General features: G+C 38.7%; 1 protein-coding gene across 4 annotated transcripts in view; it reads left to right on the forward strand.

Moving 5' to 3' along the window:
• Nucleotides 1-12,317, forward strand: part of clcn1a (chloride channel, voltage-sensitive 1a) — a 35,669-nt gene that overhangs the window by 11,486 nt on the left and 11,866 nt on the right. For 3 of the 4 annotated variants that reach the window (XM_079590078.1, XM_079590077.1, XM_079590076.1), the window contains exons 2-7: nucleotides 8,675-8,951; nucleotides 9,027-9,158; nucleotides 9,436-9,564; nucleotides 11,043-11,176; nucleotides 11,336-11,413; nucleotides 11,662-11,740. In XM_079590078.1, coding sequence (XP_079446204.1) covers nucleotides 8,738-8,951; nucleotides 9,027-9,158; nucleotides 9,436-9,564; nucleotides 11,043-11,176; nucleotides 11,336-11,413; nucleotides 11,662-11,740 — 766 coding nt within the window. In that variant the 5' untranslated portion in view covers nucleotides 8,675-8,737. The remainder of the gene's footprint in view (nucleotides 1-8,674; nucleotides 8,952-9,026; nucleotides 9,159-9,435; nucleotides 9,565-11,042; nucleotides 11,177-11,335; nucleotides 11,414-11,661; nucleotides 11,741-12,317) is intronic. The other variant, XM_079590079.1, reaches the window with a different exon arrangement.

Raw genomic sequence — 12,317 nt, forward strand, 5'->3', positions numbered from 1 at the left:
CTTTGCCGCTGCGGTATATGAAAACGGTTTCGTCTATCGACACGAAATCCATAACTTTTACTCGGCACGGTCTGGAGATGACACGATCCGATTTTGGTGAAAATCGGACGTTCGGTCTAGGAGGAGTTCGAAAAAGTAGGTTTTAAAAGAAAATAAAGATGGCGGACAGGAAGTTTGGCTGACTATGGCAAAAATGGTATCTATGTTTTCAGCATAACCCAAGGAATCTATTGAGATCAGTGTCATTACTATAGGCAAATTTATTCAAAAGTTATTAGCATTTTTGGAAATTTCATTATAACTTTTGACCAAAAGGTGGCGCTGTCTCATAAATTTTTGAGTACCTTTAGGGCGTTGTACTGATGACCCATACTGAGTTTCGTAACGATACGTTCATGCGTTCATAAAATACAGCATTTTAGCACATAATTCAAAATGGCCGACAGCAAAAATGGCCGATATGGGAAAATTGGATATCAGTCAACTCAGCACGACGCCCTGAATCTAACGAGACCACTTTTGTGATTTTTGGACAAACCGTTCAGAAGTTATAAGCAAAAACATAAATTCTTCATATCTCCGGACCAGTAGGTGGCGCTGCGCCGAAACGCAGCATGTAGCCTCAAGTCATGCTTGTGATGACATGTACCAAATTTGGTCTGAATCCGATAAAGCGTTGTGGAGATACGGCCTTACGTCTGTTTTCGCAAGCGCTACGTAAAATTTATTTGCGCGGTATTTGAGAACGGTAATTCGAATCAACTTGAATTCCATAACTTTTGGTCGTCAAGGTCTGGAGATGATCTGGTTCATTTTTCGTGAAATTCGGAGCAACGGCCTAGGAGGAGTTCGAAAAAGTAGTTTTTTCGGAAAATTCAAAATGGCGGGAAAACTATTATGACGGAAAATGACGTCATATGGTGCAGTCGAATCGTCATGAGCTCAGGAATCAGAGGAAAAAAGAATTTTGTTTCTAGCCCTTGTGGTTCAAAAGTTATTAGCATAAACATGAGTGAAAATTTGGACAGCTGGTGGCGCTAGAGGGAATGAGTTGGAGACTCCAAATTTGCTATGGTGATAGTTTAGGCTGTCCTCTATCACTGTGCCAATTTTCATAAATTTCCCGCAAACGGTTCTATAGGCTGCCATAGACGCCCAGTCGGAAGAAAAAGAAAAAGAAAAAGAAGAAAAAGAAGAATAAGAACGGGAACAGATACAATAGGTGCCCGCACCTTCAGTGCTTGGCCCCTAACGAGATATGCCTACATGGCTGAAAGTGTGAGACAAACTGCAGCAAGGAGCAATTAAAGACATTTGAAGATGAATTTTGGCAAAATGGTTGAAAAATCACATACAATAACTAAAAATATGATTATCACTTTCGACCAATAGGTGGCGCAGTTACGAAACTGATGTGATGTGGTCAGAGTGAAGTGACAATGACACATACAAAGTTTGGTGTCAATATGTCAAGGTATTGCAGATATAAAGCCTGAATAGTCATTTTGGCATCATGCCTCAACTTTGCCGCTGCGGTATATGAAAACTGTTTTGTCTATCGACACGAAATCCATAACTTTTACTCGGCACCGTCTGGAGATGACACGATCCGATTTTGGTGAAAATCGGACGTTCGGTCTAGGAGGAGTTCGAAAAAGTAGGTTTTAAAATAAAATAAAGATGGCGGACAGGAAGTTTGGCTGACTATGGCAACATTGGTATCTATGTTTTCAGCATAACCCAAGGAATCTATTGAGATCAGTGTCATTACTATAGGCAAATTTATTCAAAAGTTATTAGCATTTTTGGAAATTTCATTATAACTTTTGACCAAAAGGTGGCGCTGTCTCATAAATTTTTGAGTACCTTTAGGGCGTTGTACTGATGACCCATACTGAGTTTCGTAACGATACGTTCATGCGTTCATAAAATACAGCATTTTAGCACATAATTCAAAATGGCCGACAGCCAAAATGGCCGATATGGGAAAATTGAATATCAGTCAACTCAGTATGACGCTCTGAATCTAACGAGACCACTTTTGTGATTTTTGGACAAACCGTTCAGAAGTTATAAGCAAAAACATCAATTCTTCATATCTCCGGACCAGTAGGTGGCGCTGCGCCGAAACGCAGCATGTAGCCTCAAGTCATGCTTGTGATGACATGTACCAAATTTGGTCTGAATCCGATAAAGCGTTGTGGAGATACAGCCTTACGTCTTTTTTTGCAAGCGCTACGTAAAATTAAATTGCATGGTATTCGTGAACGGTTTGACAAATCAACTTGAATTCCATAACTTTTTGTCGTCATGGTCTGGAGATGATCTGGTTCAATTTTCGTGAAATTCGGAGCAACGGCCTAGGAGGAGTTCGAAAAAGTAGGTTTTTCGGAAAATTCAAAATGGCGGGAAAACTATTATGACGGAAAATGACGTCATAGGGTGCAGTCGAATCGTCGTGAGCTCAGGAATCAGAGGAAAAAAGAATTTTGTTTCTAGCCCTTGTGGTTCAAAAGTTATTAGCATAAACATGAGTGAAACTTTGGACAGCTGGTGGCGCTAGAGGGAATGAGTTGGAGACTCCAAATTTGCTATGGTGATAGATCAGGCTGTCCTCTATCACTGTGCCAATTTTCATAAGTTTCCCGCAAACGGTTCTATAGGCTGCCATAGACGCCCAGTCGGAAGAAAAAGAAAAAGAAGAATAAGAACCGGAACAGATACAATAGGTGCCCGCACCTTCAGTGCTTGGCCCCTAAATATAGCTGCAAGCAGCAATCACCGGGGCCAAGCGCAAGCAAGACGACAAGACATGCCAAAGTGGCTGGGAGTGTGAGACCCACTGCAGCAAGGAGCAATTAAAGACATTTGAAGATGAATTTTGGCAAAATGGTTGAAAAATCACATACAATAACTAAAAATATGATTATCACTTTCGACCAATAGGTGGCGCAGTTACGAAACTGATGTGATGTGGTCAGAGTGAAGTGACAATGACACATACAAAGTTTGGTGTCAATATGTCAAGGCATTGCAGATATAAAGCCTGAATAGTCATTTTGGCATCATGCCTCAACTTTGCCACTGCGGTATACGAAAACGGTTTTGTCTATCGACACGAAATCCATAACTTTTACTCGGCACAGTCTGGAGATGACACGATCCGATTTTGGTGAAAATCGGACGTTCGGTCTAGGAGGAGTTCGAAAAAGTAGGTTTTAAAAGAAAATAAAGATGGCGGACAGGAACTTTGATTGACTATGGCAAAATTGGTATCTATGTTTTCAGCATAACCCAAGGAATCTATTGAGATCAGTGCCATTACTATAGGCAAATTTATTCAAAAGTTATTAGCATTTTTGGAAATTTCATTATAACTTTTGACCAAAAGGTGGCGCTGTCTCATAAATTTTTGAGTACTTTTAGGGCGTTGTACTGATGACCCATACTGAGTTTCGTAACGATACGTTCATGCGTTCATAAAATACAGCATTTTAGCACATAATTCAAAATGGCCGACAGCCAAAATGGCCGATATGGGAAAATTGGATATCAGTCGACTCAGCACGATGCCCTGAATCTAACGAGACCACTTTTGTGATTTTTGGACAAACCGTTCAGAAGTTATAAGCAAAAATATAAATTATTCATATCTCCGGACCAGTAGGTGGCGCTGCGCCGAAACGCAGCATGTAGCCTCAGGTCATGCTTGTGATGACATGTACCAAATTTGGTCTGAATCCGATAAAGCGTTGTGGAGATACGGCCTTACGTCTGTTTTTGCAAGCGCTACGTAAAATTTATTTGCGCGGTATTCGAGAACGGTAATTCGAATCAACTTGAATTCCATAACTTTTTGTCGTCATGGTCTGGAGTTGATCTGGTTCAATTTTCGTGAAATTCGGAGCAACGGCCTAGGAGGAGTTCGAAAAAGTAGGTTTTTTGGAAAATTCAAAATGGCGGGAAAACTATTATGACGGAAAATGACGTCATAGGGTGCAATCGAATCGTCGTGAGCTCAGGAATCAGAGGAAAAAATAATTTTGATTCTAGCCCTTACGGTTCAAAAGTTATCAGCATAGACATGAGTGAAACTTTGGACTGTTGGTGGCGCTAGAGGGAATGAGTTGGAGACACCAAAATTGGTGTATTTAATGTTGGGACTGTCCTCTATCAGAATGTCAAATAAAATCAACTTTCCCGCAAGCGGTTCATAGGGCTGCCATAGACTTCAATGGCGGAAGAAGAAGAAGAAGAAGAAGAAACGGAAGAATAATAATAATAAGAACGCCAACAAAAACAATAGGTGCCTCCGCACTTTCAGTGCTTGGCCCCTAATTATAAATGTATTCCTTAATCCCACCCTCTCATAGGAGGGCAGCAATGTGGTCCCTTGAGCTCCAACTTTTTTTACGAGGTTGAACATTTGAGCATTTGAAATGGTGTTGGTAATACATCTTGTTTAGAGTGTAATATAAATAAGGTAGTATTGCTTTCTTATGTAAGCATTTAAGGTCATCTTTTGTGAGTCACTGTGTCACTGTGATTTACTGAGCAGTATGTAACATTGATTGAATGAGCTAGAGAAAAAGTATGTAACATTGATTGAATGAGCTAGAGAAAACATGTGTAAATGTTCTATCAATAAGCATATTTTGGGTTATGGGTCACCAAGAGTGTACTTCACACTAACAGGGATTTTCAGCAACAGCAAAAAAAACTAGAAGTTATTAATTTTATTGATTTCTGAGAGTTCAACTTTATGTAAATGAGCAGAGATTCTATGCAGCGAGTGGGAGTGTAGACTTTGATCACGGGATATAGTTGGATATGGATAGAAATGGCTGCTGTAGCAACCAGCATCACAGAAACGCCTCAAGCTGTTTATTCGCAGTCAGTGCAAACAGGGCTTTAGCCGTATTTACAGTGATATGTTATTTTAGAGCACACTTCTGGTTGGATTTTTTGATGTGCTGTTATATTGTCAACCTGATTCTCAATCGTTTCCGTTTTTTTTTTTTTTTTGGATTCGTTAATATTTTGATGTAACTTTTCTTTTGTTTTAGTCATTTTCATTCATTTGAGTAATTCTGAAAGTTTTTTTTATTCTTTTTTTTATTCTTTTTCATTTCTGTTTAGATTTAATTTATTTTTTATTTCCTTTTTGGTTTCAGTCATTTTAGTACTTCACCTTTAAGCTTATGTATTTCACAACATTTCAGATAAGTTTTTCATCTCATACTTACATTTTATCTAGAAAATATTTTAATAGTTTTACTTAAAAATAACAACTCTTCACACATGCGATCATTCTTTTTTAAAATATTTTTTTCCAATTTTATTTTATTTTACACTGTATTGCTTTACATTTAGCAAAGTTAGCTGAATGAAAGAGCCTCAACAGAATGGCCAGGCATATTGGGATATGTTGACAAGTGTGGTCATCACAGCATGGGAAGAACATCTATTTTAGTAGACCTTCAACAGAATTACATATGACTTTACATAACATCTGGTGATGACACCATGACAATTGCCTCAAAAGTCTTCCAATACAGCCATCAACATGACCAAAAGCACAGCACCATACCATCAAACACCTCTTCCAACACGCTTTAGCTTCAGCACATTAGCCCTTTCCGATAGGAATGACTTGTTTGTAGATGTGCTCTTAGAAGATGTTAAAATCTTTGATGGTGATTTACATACATGAATGTGTGAGCTGCACACATTACCATTTGCTGTTAGTGCTCCAGTGTTGTCTGATAATAGGTTTCCAACTTTTCTTTCCGAGTCCTTGAGAGATTGATGAACAGATTGGAAAGAAAGATCCACACAAAGGTGTATGTGGAAGTGTGACTGTGATCATTGGGTCACACCAAAGCTATTATTAACCCACTGGCTAGTATTACAGGCCCTGGGTAGAAAGGGGGTAGTTCCAATCTATGGCGGACAGGGGGTCAGCAAGGGGGGTGTAGAAGGCCGGAGGTGTAGAAGCAGGGGGTGAAATATGGAGAAAGCAAGGGATAACATGTACTGTGGGAACTGGTGAATGTAACTGGATAGATGCGTGGAATGAGAGTGAGAGAGATGTGTTATGAGGAAGAGAGATACACCATAAACCTATCATCTACATGGGCCTATTCCAAAGTTGAAAGTGAGCGCTTTAATTCAATAAAGCTGCAAATAGAAACGCAAACAGAAACAAGTTTAATATCCTCTGAAAAATAATAAACCACCGAGGAATGGTTTTAAGACAAATATATTATAAATATATAGCTTATATATTTCTAAAGTCACAAATTAGATTTCTTTAAAGGGTTAGTTCACCCAAAAATGAAAATTCTGTCATTACTTACTCACCCTCAAGTCGTTCCAAACCTTCGTTCATCTTCGGGACACTAATTAAGATATTTATGAAATCCGAGAGGTTTCTGACCCCCCATAGACTGCAACGTCATTGCAACTTTCACGGCCCAGAAACGTAGTAAAGACAAAATAGTCCATGTGACTCCAGTGGTTCAACCTTAATTGTATGAAGCGACAAGAATACTTTTTGTGCGCAAAACCCCCCAAAAAGCACGACTTTATTCAACAATTTCTTCTCTAATACGTCATTCCCCTACGCTGTTGGCGTAGTAAACACAGTGCAAGGCTTCCAGTTTCTACATCATCACACGCATGTATCATGGTGCTCACGTGACCTGCATTAGCCTATAGTGAGCCGGCATTCTGGCGTAGAACCCAGAAGCTCTGCGCTGTGTTTACTACGGCAAACGCATGGGAGAGAAGAGATTGTTGAATAAAGTCATTGTTTTTTGGGGGGGTTGCGCAACAAAAAGTATTCTTGTCGCTTCATAACATTAAGGTTGAACCACTGTAGTCACATGGACTATTTTAAAGATGTCTTTTACTACGTGTCTGAGCCTTGAAAGTTGCAATGGTGTTGCAGTCTATGGGGGGTCAGAATCAGAAACCTCTTGAATTTCCTTAAAAATATCTTAATTTGTGTTCTGAAGACGAACGAAGGTCTTATGGGTTTGGAACGACTTGAGTGTGAGTAATTAATGACATAACTTTCATTTTTAGATTAACTAATGTCTTAGTTGTCTCTCCTAGATAGCAGCAAGGTTAAATGGAGAGCAAATGGACTATATAGTGTGTGTGTGGTATGTGAGATTTTTTTATCTGACCAAAGCAGCATTAATGTAATGCCCTATTATGCTTTTTTGGATATAATATCCAAATAATATAGGTGTAATATAGCTGTTTGTGAATGTAAAAGGTCTATAAAGTTTCATAGACCAAATTGCATGATACATGGAGTTACATCTCTCAAAATAAACAATTTATTCTGAACGAGTCATCAGTAATTCCAGTCTTGCTTCCTGCACGAACCTACGTAGGTTTGTAACAAATTTGCATAATGCCAGCCTATATTCTTTATTGGCTGCCCACAAAGAACATTTTCTTTGACCCTCAAACACTGTAGTTGTAGCCCAGAAGAGCAGTTGTGGCCCGGAAGAGTTTGGTTCATGTCGTTGACCAGTCGAGAAGACGCTGTTTTCGCTGCAAATCCACTTTGCATGCACTTCAATTCAACTTTTATCTCATGTTTTTTGTAAACATATTTGATCCAGTTTGGTCTCAAGTTAGATGACTAAAGTTTACATCACATAACATCACATCTAACTTTCATTGTTTACTTCATTACATTTCTAAAATGACGCATGGCCTATTAGTCTCACTGATAGATTTCAGTGAGAGTTGTTGTGGGTTTTTTTCCGGGGCAAATTACTGTGTGCGTGTATGCGTGTGTGTGCGTACGTGCGTGTGTCTGTGCGTGTTTTAGAAAAAGTGGTAGGAATGAAGACACAGGAAATGTTTTTTCCAGATGTCTGGATCTTATGTGGATGATTAGCCTATAAATCTAAAAATGGCCCAGTGGACTTACTCAAAGTATGTCAAGAAGATTTCCCTCTATTTTTGGACTCCCTCTCCTCTGTCACCTTTCGGGTGTTGGTTTTAAGATGAGGGCGATGTCTTACTTTTTTTCTTTTTTTTTTTAATATGATGTGACCACACTAGTGAGGAATATTTGTCTTGCATATCTGCACTGAAGAGGCTGTGTGTTGGAGTGGGAAATAATTTGACCTGGTTACTGTAACTGTATCTTTGGATATAATATATATATATATATATATATATATATTATGTGACTATATCATTTTTATTCAGGCTTTAGAAAATTCTGTCATCATTTACTCACCCTCGAGTTTTTATAGCAGTTGATGGACCCCCTGACTTCCAAAGTATTACAAAAAAATACAATAGAAGTCAATGGGCTAGTCAACTGTTTAGTTACTGACATTCTTTCTTCAAAATACCTTCTTTTGTGTTCTGCAGAAAAAGAAATGAATACAGGTTTGGAACAACTTTAGGGTCAATTTGTGTACTGTTTTTTTTTCATTTTTGGGTCAACTATCCCTTTAACTATTAACCCTACTGAAAGGGCATCCAAACCTTGCAAAGTACAGTCTGTGAGATATCAATATAGTGCCAGTTTAGGTTGATCCAGGGGGATTATCCGTGTAAGTTGCTTCGGATAAATGTGTCTGCTATTTATCTGCTGATCTCTCGTGTAACAAAAGCTTGTTATTTCGTCTGTGATCAGCTGTATGGAGAGTACAGAGAGCACCCTGGTGGGTCCCAGCGGAGAGAGGCCACTCGCCTTCTGATGGAGAGACAGCGAAAAAAGCATGGACATCACCACCATGGACATCACCACCATCATGGGCACCACCATCACGGTCACCATGGGCGGAGTCTCAGCCGAAGTCGCCATCACAGCCACCATCACCTGGAGATAGGGAGCGTTCATGACAGACAGGAGGAGGAGCAGGCCCAAACCTCCTCGTTCAAGAAACGCCGCTCCTACTCCAAGTGCAGAGGTCAATAATAATGAGCCTTGCACAAGCAGATACGAAATATCTTGGAATCTGATATGAATTGTAATGTTTTCCCAGATTGCGTGGCTCGAGTACAGAAGTTCCTCGTCTCTAAATTGGGAGAAGACTGGATCTTTCTGGTGTTGTTGGGTATTACTATGGCATTAGTTAGCTGGACCATGGATTATGCTAGTGCCAAGAGTCTACAAGGTACTACACTACCCAGAATTCCCCAGCTACCGCCTCCTTCTCATTTGCTTTATTCTTCTGTTGATGAGTTTTGCTTATATGTTGTAGCTACTTAAAGTCAAATTGAATTTCCTCAGTTCTATTTTCCTTTAACTGATATATATCCCATATTATTGTGCCACTTTTCCATGTTTTCCCCAATTCTCATTTCTAAAACTTCTCCACATGGCTGGCATTTGTCTTGCTCTTTCTCTACCGCACGTGCTCCATCACTTCTGTCCTCTTCTGTGTTTCTCAGCCTATAAGTGGTTTTATGGGGAGTTGAGGGGAAACATCCCACTGCAGTACCTGGTCTGGGTTTTCTATCCCATGGTGCTCATCTTGTTTGCCTCCCTCTTCTGCCACCTGGTCGCTCCTCAGGCCATTGGTGTGTAGTCTCACTGTTCCCCTTTTTTTTTTTTTTTTGATCATTTATTATTTTGCATAGACCTTCTGCTTTTTATTTTAAAAGAAATCTTTAAATCCTATTTATAGTCTTTGCAGATCTTTTAGCTTTTTAGCAGAGTTTAAAATTAAGTTTTTGCCTCACCTGTTGAGACTAAAAAACATAGTTTTGTCCTTATAACAAAGGAATCATTTAGTTATTTTCTGTCTTTTTGTGGCAAATGGCACGTCTCAGTTGCTGTGTTGGAAAATCAAACTCAATTATTTTCTGACATTAGGTGCTTGGTGAGTTCATTTTGCATCTTGCCTCTTTATATAATCTCAGTTTTTCATTAAGGTGTCTACATACACTGTGTCCGTCTTTTGGAAGCACCCTCACACTTATCTTATTCTGTGCCCCTCAAACTTACAAGCAACATTTTGTTCTACTACTGTAACTGCTTTACACCACCGTTTACTACTCAACAATGCCACCTCCTGGTTTATCCAATGCAATCACTTTAAAAAACATGTTAGAGGGAGAGATTTTCTCTATTCTTATAAAACTGAAACATAAAAAATATTTGTCTGTCAAAAGGTTAAAGTCAGTTGTGATAGTCTTTGCTTTCTTATTGTGACGTATATCCAAGTGAAACGGCTTCGCGAAGAAGAAAAAAAATTAGGGCAGGACTTGATTTTGTCCATCAGGAATTGATTGGATGGTTGTGGTTTGCTATTGGTCAAGGTCATGTGAGTGACAGATTGTCCCACCCCTTCATCAGAGAAGAGAAGAGATGTTGTTGAAAGAAGAAGGGAGAGTTATTTTGAATTAAGATCACGAGGACACGTGAAATAATAATAATGATGTGCACAGATAAATCATTTATAATAAATACTGTAATATTCCATAAAATAGTAAGATTTGTCCATTTTGAATTTATGACTTTAAAGTAATTAATCGAAATCAGTTTCTTCAGTTCCCTTTATTTGTTCATTTCTTCACTTATTACAGTTTTTCAGAATTTCAAAATTAGATTCTAAATTCTTACTTGACCATAAATAAAAAGGGGATTTAACAAAAATTAAGAGCTAAAATGTAACAAATATACAATGTTTATCCTCAATAAATATATACAAAAAAACATAACTTAACCTATATACTGTATACAAAAAAAATTACAAGCCATAACCATAAAAGAAACAGAAAAAGTCCCTTTTTAAGGAAGTCCAGTATATGGAACACAAAGTATATTGGATATTGGACAGTATATTGGAAAACAAAGCTGCAGATTACATTATGATCAGTTTCAGCTGACTTTTCTATATACAGTAGTGTACGCGATCCATATTCATTATCATATTTACATCTGTTTACAGACCTTTCACATTGATTTGTTTTTATATCATTCACTGGCATCATTTTATAATTTGATTGTTCTGTCGTTTTTTCATTCCTCTACTAACTCTTATTTTTTTCCTCAGGCTCTGGTATTCCAGAGCTGAAAACCATACTCAGAGGTGTTGTGCTGAAGGAGTATTTGACACTCAAGGCATTTATTGCGAAGGTGGTGGGACTCACTGCTGGCCTGGGCAGTGGTTTGCCAGTTGGCAAAGAGGTGAGACACATTTGATTTTACAGTCTCATGTACAGGGGTACAATTTGCCGTTTCATATTTACAAAATGCACAGTGATTTGGTGGGCTTGAGTGCCAGTTGTGTCAACTTGACTGGCCTCAGCATTCTAACCTTTAAATCGTGCTATTTTTATGCATTAGGGTCCCTTTGTTCACATAGCCAGTATCTGTGCAGCTGTGCTCAGCAAGTTTATGACTTTCTTCTCTGGAGTCTATCAGGTAAGCAGAAGTGCATGGAGATCCTGTGATGCATATTTGGCATCTCCATTCATAAAACGCTGAATGCTCGTTTATCATCAGGTGGCAGGACAGAGTTTTTTTTATTACACATTATTTTTGAGGACAGTGCTGACAATGCTGATTTATCATCCAGGGCGTTTATATTACCATGAATTATTACCACTTTCCTCCACCTGTACCCTCAACTGTGTCTGCTTCCCTTTGTTTGTATGCCTCTGTGTCAGTAGAGCCCATATTGTTATACAGACATCCTCACAGTGGGTTGTGCCGTAGGGGTCGGATGCTGTTTTGGAACCCCTCTTGGAGGTAAAGTGCATGGTGCAAACTAGGTTTCTAGTTTTTTCTTAACCTTAATCAGTATAAATCATGACAACTTTCTGAATAGTTTTAGCATGATATTAAATATATATATGGCTCTCTTAATGTTTTGGTCTTGGCTGAGTAAATCTGCTACACTGCTGCTGCATAAATAGACATACATAAATCCTGTAGCAGATCTAGGCAGGTGGAGCTGAGGGAGGTGGAGGGACTCTGATAGCTCGCTGCAGGACTAGGTTACAGCAAACAATGAACCAGTTGAGCAAGTAATCTCATTGGCTGCAGGATTAGCAGAGGACAATCACCTTGTGCCATGCAATAGTGATGGGAATGCTTGCAGATTGCATGTAAACAACCAGCTTGTGCCATGTAGAGTTTAATGACTGAACTAGATTTTTATTTTGGTTTGCCAGTAAAACGTCTAAACAAACTAACTTCGTTTTAAGTATAAATCTAACAAAGATTAAACAACTGAAGGAATACACTTAATTTAAGATAGCCTACTACCGTTCAAAAGTTTGGGGTCAGGTTTTTAGTTTTTTTCGCCCAAGAAATGAATACTTTT

Source organism: Phoxinus phoxinus (genome assembly GCF_949152265.1).
Source record: "Phoxinus phoxinus genome assembly, chromosome: 19".
In the NCBI taxonomy this organism is placed as follows: Eukaryota; Metazoa; Chordata; class Actinopteri; order Cypriniformes; family Leuciscidae; genus Phoxinus; species Phoxinus phoxinus.